Source organism: Eumetopias jubatus, unplaced genomic scaffold, assembly GCF_037043125.1.
Source record: "Eumetopias jubatus isolate StellerSeaLion01/CBP00866 unplaced genomic scaffold, mEumJub1_p1.0 scaffold_8, whole genome shotgun sequence".
Lineage (NCBI taxonomy): Eukaryota > Metazoa > Chordata > Mammalia > Carnivora > Otariidae > Eumetopias > Eumetopias jubatus.
Window position 1 is genome coordinate 131,806,309 of NW_028274814.1, and position 18,422 is coordinate 131,824,730.

The following is an 18,422-nucleotide window of genomic DNA, read 5'->3' on the forward strand; positions in this document are numbered from 1 at the left end:
ACTGTGGATGGTCTTTAGACAGCAGTAGGTCCCAAACGTGGCTGTATGTTGGAATCACCTGGGGAGCTTTAAAAAACATCTCTGGGCAGGTATGTGTCTCTGTCAGGTGGCTGAGGAGGAAGCCCCTGTGTCCTTGACACACTCAATTTGGGCACTGAATAAGGAGCACCCTGTGAAACTGCCATCATCGGAGGAAGCAAGCCATGCTTGGTGCCCTGGGATCCCCACGCTGGGTGAATAGCTGAAATTAATGAACCTGAAGATACGCAGGGAAAGAGAAGTGAGCTTATATTTATGTAAACAAAGTAACACAAGGTATAAAGTTGATGTGCATTTACTCTGATTTTAACATACTGGTTAAATATTTCCCATTTATCCATGCTGCATATCATGTTTTATTTTCCACATGTCTTTACTATCAGTTAATATAAGTATTACATTAATTGCTGCTCAGAACATATAGGATTTTCTGTCCTGAGTTTATTTACAAGTTAGTTCTTCATTTATTGGAATTTTCTCCCCTTCAAACAATTTTCCCTTATTGAAAACTGTGACTAGTTACTTATGAACATGTATTGACATAAAGTGGTTAATGTAGTTATAATCTGTTTATCTGTTTTAATTGGATCCTGGTTTGCTCCTAACAATTTTCAGTTACTTTCTTGAGTAGAAGTTGAAGGAGCAAGTGGTTTGGTGTGGGCTTTGTAAAGAGGTTCTGTTTGCTTCTAAATCTACATGTAGTCTAGAAAGTGCAGGTTGAGTTAATATCTGATGTGAGTTGTTATCTTGTTAGATACTATTAATAAGAGAAGAGAACTTCTAGTTGTGAATTTTCATGGCTATACCTCTGGGAAAGAATTGATAGAAATAAATTCTGTATTATTTGCAAAGATTGGCATACGCATTGAGGTTTGAGTCTGATTTTTTATATCAGTTTAATGCTATTCAGATAGTGGCTTTTTTTTTAAACTTTGAACGGATCTGTAAAACATAAAATGCAAATAGATTTGTCATAGCCCAGGGTCAAAAATTAGTCCTGTTGATGGCGAGTTATTTGATATTAATTCCATTTTATGAACAAATGCAATTAAGTTGCAAATCCCTTAACAGAGTGGAGCCTTGGGCCAATGTTTTAATCGGTATTAGGAAATGTCAGATTAGCATCCCCAAGGAAGAAGAAATCTTTGGCACAATTCCGAAAACATATGTGTTAGTTTTAAAGCTGCGCCTTGTTCTCCTACATGGGTTACAGGGAATATAAATCAGTACATCCTCTCTCAAGGGCAACTGGAGAGTAGCCACCTAAATGATAAATGCACCTTCTCTCTAATTCACCAGTCCTACTGCTGGGAAATTATCCTCCAAAATACTCAGCACGTGAGCATAACATATGTACAAGAAAAATCACTGTAGCTTTTTTTGAAGAGCATGTGACTGGAAACAACCTGAATATACATCAGTAGAGGACGGGTTAATAAAACACCGGAGAGCAAGTCTTTGAAACACTACATGGCTGTAAAAAAAAAATGAGGACCCATCAACAACAGAAAATAACCTGATTAAAAACGGGGCAAAGAACTTGAGAAGACATTTCTCCAAAGAGGATGTACAAGTGGCCAATAAGCAGGTGAGAAGATGTACAGCATCACTAACCATTAGGGAAAAGGAGATCAAAACCACAGTGAGCTACCACCTCACACCCACTTGGAGGACTACTATTCTTTTAAAAGAAAGAAAGAAAAATAACAAGTGTGGGGAGGGTGTAGAGAAAATGAAACACTTGTGAACTGTTGGTGGGAATGTAAAATATGGTGCAGCTGCTGTGGGAACGGATGGCCATTCCTCCAAAAGATTAAACATAGAATTACCATATGATCCAGCAATTCCACCCTGAGCATATTCCCAAAGGAACTGAAATCAGGGATGCAAACAGATATTTGTATACCTGCTGTGTTCACAGCAGCATTATTCACAAGAGCCAAAAAACGGATTCAACCCGAGTGTCCATGAATGGATGAATGGATAAACAAAACAACGTACACAGATGAGGGAATAGTCTGAAGCTGTAAAAAGGAAGAAAGTTCTGCTACATCCTGCAGCATGGAGGAACCTTGAGAGCATTATACTTAAACATTAGGAGAAAGTTTTGCTGGGGCACCTGGGTGGCTCAGTGGTTAAGCATCAGGTTTCAGTTCAGGTCATGATCTCATCGATTTTGGGATCAAGCCCCACATTGGGCTTCACCCTCAGCAGGGAGTCTGCTTGAGATTCTCTCTCTCTGCCCCTCCACCTGCTCGTGCTCTCTCCCTCTCCCTCTCTCTCTCTCAAATAAATGAATAAATAAATTAAATAAATAAATAAATAAATCTTTTTAAAAAGTTTTGGTGATGGTTGCACAACATTGTGAATATGATTAATGTCACTAAGTTGTTCATTTAAAATGGTTAATATGCCAAATTTTGTTATATATGTTTTAACACAATTTTTTAAATTAATAATGTACTTTTTAAAAGGAGTATGGGGAGTCTAATTCATCCTCTTTGATTAGGGGTCAGCCTTGGTTACTGGCTTCTAATGAAGTGATGCTCATCCTCTCATAGGCCAGGTCAGAAGAGGCAATCCAGCTTCTACCTAGCTCCCCTGGCTGAGAGCCCTGAGTCAACACGTAAGAAGTCCAGCTACCCAGAAAAGTCATGCCAGAGAGACCTCCCAGAGATAGAGAACAATGCCTGAAATTTGAGTCTTCCTCACCCAGGTATCAGACCCGTGAGAGAGCCTTCAGATGACCATAGCCCCAGCTCAGAGCCGCCCCAGTTGATACCCAGTGGAGCAGAGACAAACTGTCCTGTGAATCCTGCCCAAACTGCAGATTCGTGAGGAAAATAAGTGGTGTTCTGTTTTCAGCTACTAAGTTTTGGGGCAGTCTGCTAGCAGCATTGAGTAAATGGAACAGTAAACGTATTACTTATGTATTCGAGTTTATTTTGATTTAATTTTAGAATAATCAGATACAAATAAAACAGATTTAGACTACATAAATCTTGCAAACCAACTGGTAAATTGAGTGTTTCCTCTCTCATGGTCTGTATCCTGCCTCTATAAAGTCATTAAAGGTGCAAAGATACTTTCACCTGAATACTAAACAAAGCTGGGGGGGGGGGGGGTCAGTGGGCTGGAGACATAGCTGGCTGGGAACATACCCAGGCTCGGATCTTTACCCCAGAAGGCGAGGATATGGGTGGGAAAGACAAAGTTCACTGGGGGTGCATAGCATGAAGGGACAGGTTTCCAACCCAGCAGGGCCAAATGAAAGATAAACCTGGCCAGCAGGTCCTTGAAATAAAATCCAGAAGGTGGGAGAGGAATATGAGTGATATACATATCACGCGAGACAGGGTTTTGAGAAGCTTGAGGTGGAAGTTACCTGTCCAAAGCAAGAAAATTTCAGACCCGGACCACTGAGGGGCAAAAGGTTTATTAGCTGAACTTAGAAGAAGTTAAAAACAAAGGGATAATGTGTGCCCCCAAAGATCCTCCACTGTTTCCTCCCTGTGTGTGTCCCTCATCACACCATCATGTTCTGGAACTCCTGCTCGCTTGTTCACCTGTTTGTTGTATCTCCCTGTCTTAGTCAGCATCCAGTAAGCACTGTAACAAGCATCCCAAACCCAGGAGCTCAACCCAACACAAGTTTGTTTCTGGCTCTTCTGACAATTCAGTGCAGCCATTTGGCGGACAGCCTTCCATGGGGAGATTCTGGGACCAGGGTTCTGCCCATCTCCATGCTCTACCCTCCCCTAACCCACAGTCCCCACCACCAGCCAGCGATGAGGACAGAGAGAGAGCCTCTCGTGGGGGGTGGGGGAGGTTACAAGTACAGCACCGTCATCAGTCAGAATTCAGCCACATGGCCGCCCTCACTGCAAGGGAGGCTGAAAATGGAGTCCAGCGGGGGCCCAGCAAGAAGAGAGGAAGTGCCACCGCTGCCCTCCACCCCTAGGATAGGATCCTTGGGTGCCACCTCTCAACCACCTGGTTCATGGTATCATGCCTGGCATAAATTCGGAGTCTGTGAGCAAATTAGTGGTGCTCGAGCTCTATCATGGGTACTGGGCTGGGTGCCCTGTGCCCAAATGCCCCGGAATGAGTTGGAGGATGTCATCACTCCCGTTTCTCAGATTAGGAAACTGAGGCTCTGGTAGCTGTGCAGCCTGCACAAGGCCATGCAGCTAGTCTGTGCCATGGTTAAGGTCTCAGAGCCAGGAAGCCTCTGCTCTGGAGATAGAGGAGGCAGGGAGGGTTCTGTCCATGGTGCTGAACTCACCTCAGCCCCCACTCCGTCCTCTAACCCAGTGGCAATTCATAGCCTCCTGGGAAACCAGGGGAATATACAGACTCCCTAGCCCCTTATTTGGAGACTTGGATTCTAAGGATCTAAGATGGGGCCCTGGAATCCCTTTGTACCAAACACCCAAGATTTTAATGCAGCCATCTTGGTACTGGCCTAAAATTGACTCATTCAATTAAATGGTCATTGGTATTCATGAAGTGCCTGCTATGTGTCCAGCACTGTGCTAGATACTGGGAGGCACAGAAACGCATCTAGCAGAGCCTCTGCTCTGGGAGAAATTTAGAGAGTCATTCGGGAGGAGATGTCGGGAGGCAAGGAGGAAAAGCACTCCCTCTGTTTTATGTGGACACCGTGCTAGGTACACCTTTATCCTGCAAGATGAGATAAGTAGGTACCTGAAAACAGTAGTACCCATAACCATAACCAGTATTTGTACCTTTCCTTAGCGTCTCCCTAGTCCTATCTGCAAGGCAGTGTGTCACACATGCTGCTCCTTCTGATCTTCTCACAGCTCAAGACCCAGATCCATCAACTCATACATCAAGTCTTCCTGATCTGTACTGCCCTGTAAGCCCCCCAGATTTTAGTCCTTCCTCCTTTTGCCCCATGGTCTTGTTTCATCATCGTTACAAGATACGCCATGTTTTCAATATGTCCGGACTGGGATTTGAGCTCCCTCTTGAGGCTAGGTCTTGCATCTGTGTAACCTCTCACACGGGGATGCCTCCCCCACCCAGAGGAGGTGAGCAGTACATTCTTATTGGACAGATGACTAGGGGGAGTGGTAAGTGGGCGGAGGAATGTGTCCAATGACTGTGCGCAGGAAGAGTGCCACTGGGTTACAAAGCAGCTGGAACAAGTGCTCAGAACCAAAAGAATCAGGGTAGGTTTTGAGGAAACCAGGCAAGAGGCCAAAAGTCACTCAGGCAGGGCCAGCTTCCAGTCAAGGTCTGCCTCTCCCTTCTCCGGCTGTTTGGGGAGAACAGGAAGTGGAACCAGACTGCAGCGTCTGATGAGAACAGATGTTATCTGGGCCTGAATGTGGGGCATGGAGGAGGGGGCAGGGGAGGGAGAAAGAAAAGGGGGAAGGCCAGAGCCAACAAATGGAATATCCACAGACCCTCTTTATTTTACTTTTTATTATGGAAATGTTCAAACACACCCTAAAGGGAATAACGTAATGAATCCCCATGTGCCCAACACCCAGCTTCCACAACCACCCCTATTTTGCTATTATTTCATTCCTCCCCTCAATGTCAAAATTCCAGACATTATATCATTTCACCCATAAGTATTTCAGAATGTATCTCTTACATATGAGAACGTTTCTTATTAAAAAAGAACCCAGGGCTGCCTGGCTGGCTCAGTCAGAAGAGCATGCAATTCTTGATCTCGGGGTCATGAGTTCAAGCCCCACCTTGGGTATAGACACATTATTAAATAAATAAATAAACTTAAAAAAAAGAACCTCAATATCATTATCACACCTAAGAAAATTAACAATTTATTTTTTTAAGATCTTATTTATTTATTTGAGACAGAGAGAGAGAGCATGAGCAGGGCAGAGAGAGAGGGCGAGGCAGACACATAACCGACGGAGCCACTCAGGCGCCCCCAAATGAAAAATTTCTTAATACCATCTAATACAGGGCGCCTGGGTGGCTCAGTCGTTAAGCGTCTGCCTTCAGCTCAGGTCATGATCCCAGGGTCCTGGGATCGAGACCCGCATCGGGCTCCCTGCTCGGCGGGAAGCCTGCTTCTCCCTCTCCCACTCCCCCTGCCTGTGTTCCCTCTCTCGCTGTGTCTCTGTCAAATAAATAAATAAAATCTTTAAAAAAAATACCGTCTAAGATAAAGTCCATGTTCAAATTTCCTCACTTTTCTCAACAATGCCCTTTCTTGCCCATTTATTCAAACCAGGGTCTAAACAAGGTCCATGTGTTGCATTTGCTTGCTATGCCTCTCCAATCTCTTATAACCTCTAACGGTCCTTCCTTCCTGCCTTGTGATTGCCGTCGTGCTTGTTGAAGAAACCACGTCCTTCGTCCTGTAGAATGAGCTCCCTGTTGACATGCTGGGCTGAACCCTCACAGTGTCATTGGACATGTTCCACTGTCCCCCCATTTCCTGGATCCTGGTATTTAGATCTAGAAGTGTGGCCAGTGTAGGGCCAATTACTTGGGCAAGCAGACTTCCTGGGTGGTGCTGTGTCCTTCCTATTGCATCCCATCAAGAGCACTGAAGGTCAGGTTTTCCCTTTTGGGGTGATACTAAAAATGATCAGTGTCCCCAGGCTGATTACCCACCTGGGTGAAACCAGCTGGGCATCCACCAGGGGAAACAAGGAGGCCAGTGTACCCACCAGTAGTGAGCAAGGAAGTGGCTGTGGGGACACAGGTGAGGCGGACAGTGGTCCAGACCCCGGGGAGTGGAGGGGATGGCCAGTCCAGCACCCTATCTGCCCCCCCTTTTAACAGAAGAGAGAGGCCAGGGAGCTGTTGTTTATTGGACAGGTAGTACCTGTGCCAAGAGCTTTCTGTGCAGCATCTCAAAACAGCACAGCACACAACACAGAAGTCACTGTGTCTATTTTACTGGTGCGGCCGGTGAATGGTGGAGTAACCTGCCCAAGAGCATAGAGCCAGAGTAGAAAGGACAGTAGAGCTCTCCCGACCCTCCAGAGTCGTCCCACACTGAGGTGACCACTGCAGAGCCAGGTGGCCTCAAGCCTTGGTTCTGGCACCTCTAAGCCCTGTGACCTGGACCATGGGCCTTCTCCCTCTCTGTGCCTCAGTCTCCTAATCTATCAAATGGGAATAATACCTGCCCAAGGGGCACCTGAAGACCAGTACAGGGTGGTCCAACCTTGTCCCTCTCCCCTATGGCCGGCCCTGCCTGTGGGGCCCACGTGGGTCACATCAGTCCACAGTGCAGGCGGCTTTCTACTCTCCCATACAGACCCGCAAAGGGTTAAATCCAGACACACACACACACCGCACCCCCCCCCCCCCCCCCCCCGCTTCCTCCATCCCAATTCTGATCCTTGCTGACTCTGCTCCCCCTCCCTACCACAGCTATTCTGGGACAATGGAGGCAGCAGATGGCCCGAGTCCTGTTCCCTCCACCCGACCCCCAGGATCTGGGAACAACCCGCAAATCTCCTGCTGTTGCTTCTAAAAGCAGGCCGGCCGGCAGCCTTCCGGGTACGGGGTGGAGAGGACAACAGCTGTGGAGCACACCCAGTCCATCCCCCACCAGGGCTGCAGGGCCAGGGCCACCCCTACTCCGTTCATGGCCCGCAAACCCAGCATTAGCTTAGCCCAGAAAGAAAGGAGGCTTTGCAAGAGCCCAAGCAGCCCGACTCTGCACTTGACCTGCTGTGTGACCACAAGCACATGGTGGTCCCTCTCTGGGCCTCAAGCTCCTCCGTGGAAAACCAGGGCTGAGGCTCTGGTGCTCTATGGTTCAGGCTGTGCCAGACAGAGTTGCATGAGGGACAAGGTGGGGTATCATTAGCTGGGGTATCCAAGGGCCGCAGGGGGTGCACTCCAAGGAGCCCCCAGCCTTGGCTGCCTGGCTTATCCCTCGGGAGCTCTCCTCTGTCCTCCCTCCTATCCCCATCCCAGAGCCCCATGGTGGCCAAAACTTCCCACATCACTGGGAAGGATGCAAGGGGAGAAGAGGCATCCCATCCCCAAGCCTCCCCAACCTCAGCACCAGCATTCCTGAACTTCTACCATGACTGTTTTCATTCATTCAGGCAGCCTCTTTGGGACCTGCGATCCTAAGCATGTTTGCATTGATTCATCTCCTACCCCGGCTGTCAAACTGCCCCTTTCTCTGACACACCAGAGGCTGACTCCCTCGGCTGTGTCTCCACTCTGCCTCTCCCAATTCTCTGGCTACCCCCAACCCAGGCTCCAAGGGCAGAGAAAAGGAGAAGTAGCTCCCAGCCCACTAGCACCACATGGCACACACCCAGTCACACGTGGATACATTGTACACACATGTGTGTGACGTGAGCACCAACACACACATCCACCGCACGTGTCCTTATGCACAGATCTGTGTAGAAAGGGGACACACCACCCCACACAGTCACGCACACCCTCACACACCCCGGCTCACCGTTGACTCAAGCACTCGCTAGAACAGTCACTGCTCACGGAACCCTTCCTTCTCCATGCCAGACTGTGCCGAGCCCTTCACGAACGCTCTATCATTTCACCCAGATATCAACCCACAGAGAAGGGGTTCCTTCCCTCCTCTATAAAATGGGCATACAGGCCAGAGAGACGGAGTGGATGCTTCAAGGTCATGCATCCAGCCAGCAAAGGCAGAGCAGGGGTATCTAGCTCGGGACCCAAATCAACACCACCCATCACCACTGTGACAGGCCGATCTAAGAGCCCGCCCCAGCCAGGAACACACTGACTGCATGTAACGGAAAACTGGACCAAGAGAAGTTGAAACAAGTAAGGGTTTAATTTTCTCACAGAACCAGATGCCAAAAGGGACAGGTGTGCCTGATTGTCATGGCCTTTCCTTCATGATAACAAGACAACCGCCCCAGATCCAGACATCACATCCACATTCGCAGCCTAAAGGTATGGGGTACGGGACTGCCAAGTCTTCCCCAGAAGCCTCTCTATTGGCTTTGTTTAATTCGCACTAACAGACTGAGCAAGGGAGGCTGGGAAAGTGAGCAAAAGGATTGTCACCAAGGGCTGGGATCCATCATGATCCACCATCAGGGTCTGGGCACGCTGATACTCCAAGCAAAATGGGATCTGTTGGCAAGGGGTCGGAGCAAGGAGCTAGACACTGGTCAGCAATGACAGCCCCTGCCACAGACCCCGGGCTCTGCCCTTATTCCACCTGGGTCCCCTCAGGGGTTGGGGAACAAGCCAAGGGAGCCAGGAGTGGGTGGCCCAGTGCTTGACCCCAGGGGAATGACAGAGACCAGAGCTGGGGGTGGAGGCCAGACCCCACCCGAGGGCCTATGTAATTCTCTGGAGGGTTAGGACCCCTGAGCCCCAACCCAGTTCAAGGGCCCTCCATGCTTGTTCAATTCAGCCACCCAAGGCCCATAGAAGCCCAGCCCCTCGGGCCTCTCTGGCCCTCGCCTGGTGTACCTGTTCTCTGGGTTGTCCAACCCACCTCCCAGGGGCTTAGGACACCTTCACCGCCAGCCACCATCCAATCCTGGGCTGACCCACCCCTCAGAGGCCCTGCCAGGGACTCCCTACCAAAGAGCACTTGCCACGAGTCCCCAGGGCTGCCTGGGGAGGCCAAGGACAGCCAGAAGCCTCAGCCCAAACTTTGCCCGGCCGTTCAGGGTTCATCTGGCCATCAGCTGTGGGCACCAAGGAGTATCTGGGTAGAGGAGACAATGGAGGGAACGGAACCTGTGGAGAGACCAGAAATGGACAAATGGTCACCTGACTCCCACGCTCACTCCACAGGTTCCTGGGAGAGCACATGTCACAGAGACGGTTTGGAGCCGGATTTCTCCCCCTCAGCACTCTTAAAACTTAGGGCCAGATAAGTCTTTGCCTTCGGGTGTCCCGTGCATTGTCCAATGTTTAGCAGCACCCCTGGTCTCTACCCACGAGAAGCCAGGAGAACCCCCGAGTCGTCACAATCAAAAATGGTTCCGGACGTTGCCAGATGTCCCCAGGGGGGTGGCCCCTCATGAAAACCACCGGTTCAGAGAGACTTCAAAGGCCAGAGATGCCACAAAGAGACCCCAGCTGAGGCCAGACTATCTGATCACATGTATCTGAGTCCCCAGTCGGCTCCAGCCCTATTAGGCAGGAACCTTTGGATTCTAGAATCTTCGGGCTCAAAGAGAATTTCCCATCCACTCTTAAACCTCTTGGTAGTCTAGCCATAACTTGTGCCCTTCCACTGATGAGGAGCTCACTCCAAGAGAAGGCGATTCCTTTCATCTCAGAAATGTGAATTTTTTTTCCTATATTGAGCCAAACTCTGTCTCCTTGTAATGTCTAACTTGTTCAACACAGCCCTGGCCCCAGGGCCCCTTAAACAGTCGTGAGCTCTCTGCCCCCGACAGACAGCTCTGCGGGACTTCAGAGCCAGGAGTCCTAGTTCCCCCAAGGGTTCTGTACTCCAGATAAATCCGAAGGCCCGACAGAGCCCCCAAGGCCTTGGGGAGTCCCCTGCCCCCTCTCCTCCTGCATCTCAGCCACAATGGCTGCCGCTACTTCCTTCGGGCGGGCCTGTCCTCCCACCACAGCGTGTCACAGGCTGTGCACCTAGATGCTCTACAGCAGCCAGGCCTGAGCGGAACAGCCTCAGCCTCCCTGTGGCCTGTGTAGGGACAGAACCGGAAGGTGCCTGGGCGCCATTTTAGCCTCCTTTCCAACCATCTACCTACTGAAAAGAACCACTGAAGAGTATCAGAGACACAGAGAGCCTACAAAAGCTCAAATAAAAATTTCCCATCGGGGCCTGAAGTTCTGCCCTTAGAGCATCTCCTTTGCCCAGTGAAGACATTCCAGTGTTCCAGGGGCTCCTGAAGAACCGCAGAGGATCAGGGCTGGGAGAGCCCTTCAGATCCATGACACCCAGCTCCTTGTGTTACAAATGGGGAGGCTGAGGCCCAGAGAAAGCAAGGTATTTGCCCAAGGTCACACAGCAATCCTGGGGCAGAGCAGAGACTGAAATCCCCTCCCTCCACTCCTGGCTCTGCGCTGTCAGCCTCCAGGGCTTACCTTCCCTCCAGGTTCCCCTATGCCTGGACTCAACCCCTCCTCCAATCCTGCAGTTTGAGCCCCCAGACTCACCTGGAAGGGTCCTCCTTAGGGGAGAAGGGGCCTTGTAGCTTAATGACATTGAGCTTCCCCTCAAAGACGCCATAGCTGAGGGTGACCTGGGCAGAGAAAAGCAGAGAAGAAAGTGAAGGTTGGCGGGGTGTCCCGCTGGGGACCCCGCAAGGGGGCGGTATTGGGCCAGAAGCAGGGAAGATCCATAAGACATTCTGAGGGGCGCAGAGAGCCTGCCTTGGCCCCTGAAATTCCACCCTGAGCATTCACTGAGGAGCCCACCCCACTCCGCAAGGCGCTTCAAGCTCGTAGGGCACTATCGTGCCCAGACCCTATTTGCTTCCCCAGCTATCCACCTCACCTGAGAGGATGGAACGAGTCCCTTGCCTATAGACTACGAAACTGAGTCTCAAGAGGGGAAGGCACCGTTCCAGTAAAGTCCATGCCTGGACAGAGGTTTCTTGAGACTCACCATGAGGTCTTCACACTCCCTCTCTACCCAGAGCCTTGGGTTACTCCACATACAATGAGGACATGGGATAACGCCCCTCGTCAAGAGGCAGGGGACCACAGTAGTTAAAGACTGTGGACTTAGGGGCCACCTGGGCAGGGTTCAAATCCCCCCTCTGCCTTATGTTAGCTGTGCTATGTTCAGCTCTCTGGGCCTCAGTTTCCCCACCTACAGAATGGGAATGTTAGTGCTGACCTCATGCAAATGCTGGAAGGAAACAGAGTTAAAGCAAATAAAGCCACCCCAGCACGGTGCCTTGTGTGGTGGGTATTCTGAAAATCCAGCCATTAGGGTACCTGGTTTTGGCTGCCCAAAATCTGCCCCCTTTTCCTGGCTTCAAGCCTTGCGGTCTTATTGGGGCCAACCCTACACCCCCGTTCCAGGCCTGGCGAATCAACACTAACGCTTGGCCCTGGTAGGAAACGGGTCATGTGACACAAGCAGGCCTTCCAAGCAATGAGCACCAGCCCTGGAATGTGGCAGAAGGAGGAGCTCTCCTCCTGTGGGTGGGGTGGAAACCTGGAGCTGCCATCTTGCCTGCCTGTGGGTAAGCCCAATGTCAGGGAAGACAGATCAGAGTGGGGACAGTCTGAGCACGCAGACTCAGCCAGAACCAGCAAGGCGGCCCCCAGCTTCTCAAGCTCATGAGCCCATACATGTCCTTGTTTGTTCGACTGGTCTGTGTTGCATTTGTGTCCCTTGCTGCCAAAGTGTTCTGACTCGCACTGTTGGGTGAAGGATCCCGAGGGCCTCCCAGCCAGGATCCCTACGGAACTGGCCACCCATGAGTAGGAGGGCTGTGTGTGCAAGGCAGAGCCAGCTGGAACTCCGTGGAATCATTGTTTGCCAGGTGGTAGAATGGGGTGCCCCTCCCCCAGCCAGACATTATGCCTGAGGTTTCCCACTAAGCACCTGATCTTTCTCAGCAACATCTGGGTTAGAAAGAAAGCAGGGGGGCAGCAGACAGGTAAGCTTTGGTGAAGGCAGGACAACTGACAGGCAGAGTTGGAAAGGGCAGGCCTGACCCCTTTGGAGGGACGTGGGGGGGGGGGATGGAAGACGGAAAAAGGAACAGAGAGACAAGAGGGAGCAGAGCAGGTAGGGAGGGGAGTGGTCTGAACCTGAAGGCAAGCTTCACCTGGTCTGTGCAGGTCGTTCCAGCTGGCGTTCGGGGACCAGACCAAAGAATTTGAGCATCACAAACGCTAACCCTTGCGGGTTGGAGGTGGAGAGGGCTGAGTCACTGTGGGCCCGTCTGAGGGTCCTTTCCCACCTTGAGCCTCAGTTTCCCCATCAGTATGGGACAGCCCTCCCCCCACACATCCTTCCCCCACTGCCCCGGGGCCAGCTCACCTGCTCTGGGAGCTGGGCAGCCCCCAGCAGCTGCAGGGTCTCCAGGTGGGAGTGGAAGAGGGGGCTGGGCTGCAGGCGGCCACCTAGCTTGCACTCGACAATGTAGCCCACAGTGCAGTCATCAGGCAATCGGATGAGGGCAGACGTTTCCACGAAGCGGGAGCCGCTGAGAGACAGAGCCGTGCTGTGGCCACTGGCGCAGAGCTCCCCCTGCCTCCCAGAAGGCCCTCCCTCCACCGGGGTCCATGGGCAGAGCAGAGCCTCTTGTGCACTGGGTGACTTCGGGCAGGCCACAAACCCGGGGAGCCTCAACATCCTCTTCTGTGAAATGGGCATGAGAATGGCCGTGCCCTCACTGGGCTATTGTGAAGATTAAGTGGAAGAATGGCAAGAAGTAGCCCTTTATAAATGTATCCCTTCCTCTCTTTACATTCATTCATTCATTCATCCATTGCTGAGCCTCGAGGAGCTACCCGGAGCCAGGTACCGGGCTAGGGCTGCAGATACAGAGATGAGAAGAAAAAGCGTCCTGCCCTCAACAGCAGCCCTCATTCTGAGGGGAGACAGTGAACAGGTCATTTCAGAGTAGGACTGGCACTAAGTCAGAGAGAAGCATGAGGCCTGGGAGACACAGGGAGGGTAAGGTGGGCTTCCCAGAGGAGGTGGCAGTCTTTTGTTTTGCTTTTTATTTAATCATGACAATGGCAGGCTTTAAATAGAGTCTTACAGAATGTGTTGGAGTCAGCCAGATGTGGAGGAGGGAAGGGGCAGTGTCCCAGGGAAGGGCATCACCGGACTGCATGCCCCATGAACATCCCTGGGGGCCAGTTTGGGCAGGCCGCGCCGCTGCACAGAACGCCTCCCTGAGGGGCTCAGTGGGTGCAGAAACCTAGCCTTCCCTTCCCACCCCAGGCTGTGCCCGAGGGTTGCACCTGCCCAAGGGGGGTACCTTTTCCAATTCACACAAATATACCATAAAGGTGGGTAGAAGCCCGGATGGGGGCACTGGGCACAGGGAGGACCCCTGGTCACGTGTACACACCTGCTGTGGACATGTCCTAGGACAGCACTACCACTCCCAACTGGGGCCCGAGGTCCCCCCGGGAGGACCCCTCCTGTCCAGGTCAGAGCACGCCAGGGTGGTATAGGGGCAAAGCAGACAGGCCTTGGAGCCAAAGCCAGCAGCTGAGTGACCTCGGATCTGGGTGACCTTGGACCAGTCACTTGCCCAACCTCTCACGCCTCGGTCTCCTTAGCTGTGGAAACAAGGCTGACATACCTTCTTCCCCAGTGAAGTGCAGCCCTGGCTCAGAGTCAGCCCCCAACACAAGGTAGCGACACGGATGTTGCTGCTAATAACAACATCCTGTCCAGGCAGATCTCGAGAGGCCAGGCCTTTGCCACTTCCTCTCTAGAATACCAGTACCCTCATCCCATACTGGGGGCTTCCACCACCCCAAGGAACCCCTTCACTCGGGGACCTCTAAGGCTATCCCAGTTCAAAGGCCACCCCTTCCAGGAAGCCTTCCTCTGTCCCTAGGCAGAAGGCCCTACTTCCTTCCTCTGAATGCCTCTACACTTGGCCTTCACCTCCCCTGTGACACTGGGGACCGGGTACCAGCCCAAACATTTTCCCATTTCACCCTCACACCAACCATTAGCGATCATATTATCAAGTCCATTTTACAGATGGGGTCACTGAGGCTCCCAGAGATTATACAACTTGCCTGTGTGTGGCAGAGTGCCCTGAGGGCAGGATGGCAGGTGGCTTGCTCACCACTAACTGTGTAACTCTGTGACACAGCATGAATGAGAGGCAGTTTCTCCTGAGCTCACTCTTAAGCCCTTCCTGCTGCAAAGCCCCCCACACATACCAGGCCCTACTCTCCCCCACCCGCCAGTGGGGCTTTGCTTACCTGGCCCATGGGGCCATCTTCAAAGCCAGTTTGCGATTGATGCAGAAGCCAGCACCCCCGGTGGCAAACCAGAACTGTACCAGCCTCTGGCAGGAGAGGTGGGGAGGGCCAAGGAGCAGGGTGAGCCTGGGGGTGGGGGCAACACCCGGGCCCTCCCTCACCCCCCAACCAGCATGATTCAAAAGCTTTTCATTTCACATTTCACTAAAGTCTTGCGACAGCCTGACATTATTATGCCCATTTTACAGACAAGAAAACCGAGGCCCAAAGTCACATGGCTAATTATTAATTAATTAAATTAATTAATAAATTAATTAAAAGTCACCAATTAGACCCCAGTCTGGCTGGATTTCAGTTAAAGAGAATATGTATCCTATTTGTCCGCCCAGCACACCTTACCCCTTTCCCCAGCGGAATGCCTCTACCTCACCCCAGGTGGTTCGGGGGCAGGGGTGGGCTGCCAAATACAGCATCTGCTCCCCTGGGCCACAAGAGGTGGGCAGGAAGGGTGGATCACAAGGCCACACCCCCTGAGCCAGTGATTGGCTCAGTGATGGGAAATGACTTAGGCCAGCCAATCCGAGTTCTTCCCTGAGCTCCCTATGCTACCTAGGGGGAAGAGCTGCTTTCTACAGAGACACCAGTCTTGGGAGCGGTAGTCCCAAAGCCCCCGGTGCCAAGCCACCTGTACTGGCCTCACCACTTCCAGGTCCTGGGACTGAGAAAACTCTGCACAAAGAAAGATCGCGGCCTCTCGCAGAGTAGAGAGAGAATGACGTCCCCAAGGCCAGCAAACCCCTTGACATCTCAATCTCAGGAACCAATAACCTCCCTTGGGGTTTAAATCACTTTCTGCCCCTGCCTCGTCAGTGAGGCCTCGTGAAGTCACAGCTCATGAATTTCTCTAAGGCTTTTGGCAAACCCTGCTCCCTTTCAGCTGTACTATATCTTGACCAACGAGTTCCCTACAGTTACCTTCTCCCAAGTACATAGTTGGTGCTTAATTGATGCACGGTGCATGGGGTTGGGTTATCTCCCATGATGCAACAGTAAGAAGAATCCAGGGCAGGAAACTGGGAAGCCTGACTCTGGGGCCTCAGCCTCCTCCACTCCTCCCAGCTGTGTGACCTTGAGAAAGTCTCTGCTCCTCTCTGGGCCTCAGATTTGTCACCTGTGAGCACTTCTGCTCCAGTGCGGCCAGCCCTGTCTCCTCCTCCTAAAGATCTCCATGAGCTGCTTCTAGAAATGCCTCCCTCTTAGCTAGAGGTCAGGCCTCGAAGCAGAATGAACGGGTTCTTAAGGACCTGACACATAGGAGGTGCCCAGTGAATGCTCGTTTAATGACCTACAGGCCCAGGGCTTCTGTTCCCAGATAATTAAAGGAGCGACGGCATTAACAGTAGAAGTGCCTATGACCCTGAGCACTGCTATATCGCATCCTGGGCCACAGACGAGGTGACGAGGTGCAGAGAAGGGTGGTCACCAGCCTGGGGTCCCAGAGCTGGGACTGAGCCTGAGCCAGAACTCTTGCCCCCTTTTGCTGTTCCCCCCCCCAACCACACAACCCGGGGGCTATCCCAGAATCCAAACAGGCTGGGACACTTTGGGGCAGAGTCTAAGGATCCTGCCGATGGAGTGTGTGCAAGGAGGGTGTTAGTGCACGTTGTGGGGTCAGGGCCTGCGTGTACTCAACAGGTGCTGAACCTGCCCAGTGAGCAGGAGGCCGGGGGACGCAGGTGTAGCTGGGTTGGGTACCAATCGCTGACACTTACTAGTGTCATCACGTGCCAGGTCCCATTCCAAGCACTTGGGTAGGTGACCTCATTGAATTGTTCCCTTTTTTGCTCACAACCACCCTATTAGGTGGGGATGGTTATCACCCATTTTGCAGACGAGGAAACTACGGCACAGAAAGGTGGGGTGACTTGAGCAAAAGTCAGGAAGCCAGGAGGTGGCAGATGGCGTGTGAAGCCCGAAAGCCGGGCTCCAGAGCCGCGTGCTCAACCCCTACCGCCAAGCATGTGGTGGTGTGGGGGCCTGGGGCACCCCTCGCTCACCTGCAGTCAACTCACACACACACCCCCAGGGCCCAGGAGGATTTAATTAGGGCTCAGAGGCCGATTAGCCACTGATAATTAAGGTTGTGTGCTTCCTGCTCTTGGTCTCCCTAACGAAGCAGATGGTGAGCCGGGGAGGCAGAGAGCCCCACTGCAGGCCCAGCTCCTGCGCCACGTGCCGCCTCTAGGGAGGGGGCGCCCCCTGACTAGCCTTTTCCCTGGGGCCAAGGGAGCCCCCTAGGGGCCTGGGTCACACCAACACCAGAAGCCTGGTGGGTCCTGGGGACCAGGAGAGAACCATGCTCCATACTTATACTACAGAATTCTTCCGTGTTTATCTGCAAGTTCAATTTAACTATTATCCTGATTTTTGGTTTATTTGTTTCCTAAATCTCACAACCCTCATTAGCAGCCATCTAGGTCTGGAGCTGAATGAAGCTGGTGCTAGGGACCCCATTATGCCCAGGTGTCACCTCTTTAGGTGCTGGTCAGTGAAGTCTGGAGAAAGGAGGGGTGCAGAGGGGAGGGGAGTGCTCAGGGGCTGGGGGGCAGCGCAATTTACCGCGCAGCCCAGCAGTATCGGGCATTTGAACAGCCTGTACAACTACATGACAATACCAGGGGCTAGGAGCCCTGCCATGGAGTCAGGCAGCCTCAGCTCAACCCCCCCCCCAACACACACACCCCCCCCACCCCACACACCCCTGTCACTGTGTGACCAGAATGAGCCCCTGCTCCTCAGTGACTGAGGCCCTCCTGTGTGCCAGAGTCTGCGCCTCACCTGCATTATCTCAGTCTCCCCAATTCAGAGGAGAAGACAAGATCGATGGCAAAGTCACCAACCCAAACACACAGCAAGGAGACCAAATGAGAAAGTGGGAAAACCCACCTGACTCCGCAAGGGCCCTGGCCCCGGCCCGGCCCCGCCCCCCGGCCTGGCCACAGCCAACACCCACGGCCAATGCACGAAGGAGGAAGGAAGGGACCCACCGTGCGGTTGTGGGGCCTCGGCTCAGAAGCGCGGATAGGCCGGTTCAGGCTGGGCCGGCCTACGTAGACATCGTGAGTCTGTGGGAAGGCTTTTAGCAGCTTCAGCAGTGCCCTTGGGTTCACATAGTTGTCGTCATCCACGTGGCAGAACCACCTGTGAGGACAGAAGGGGGATGGTAAGCTTGGAGGAGGGTTCCCAAGGGCCACCAGCTAGCCAGACTCCCCCATGCCCCCCATAATCAGTCAACAAAATTTGGCAGTGAGAGTAGCTAACACTGAAGGCCCATGCTCTGAGCCTGATAGCATCTTGTGTGAGCTCCCAAGGAGAGTGTGCCCACTTAACAGGTGGGGACCAAGGTTCAGAAAGGTTAAGACACTTGCCCAAGGTCACACAGTCAGGATATGGCAAGACTTGAACCCAGACCATCTGCCCAGAGACAGACCCCAGGAGGCCCT

General features: G+C 52.2%; 1 protein-coding gene across 8 annotated transcripts in view; it reads right to left on the reverse strand.

Moving 5' to 3' along the window:
• Positions 1–18,422, reverse strand: part of MFNG (MFNG O-fucosylpeptide 3-beta-N-acetylglucosaminyltransferase) — a 42,276-nt gene that overhangs the window by 17,706 nt on the left and 6,148 nt on the right. For 6 of the 8 annotated variants that reach the window (XR_015768737.1, XR_015768738.1, XR_015768736.1 and 3 more), the window contains exons 4-8: positions 17,967–18,120; positions 14,920–15,005; positions 13,004–13,169; positions 11,161–11,246; positions 9,601–9,759 (exon numbers count right to left, since the gene is read on the reverse strand). Coding sequence is in view for 1 of the 8 variants with exons in the window: in XM_028115345.2 (XP_027971146.1) it covers positions 9,693–9,759; positions 11,161–11,246; positions 13,004–13,169; positions 14,920–15,005; positions 17,967–18,120 (559 nt within the window). In the remaining 7 variants the exon portion in view is untranslated. Of the gene's footprint in view, positions 1–8,817; positions 9,760–11,160; positions 11,247–13,003; positions 13,170–14,919; positions 15,006–17,966; positions 18,121–18,422 lie in introns of those variants that run through there. The other 2 variants (XR_003611183.2, XM_028115345.2) reach the window with 2 other exon arrangements.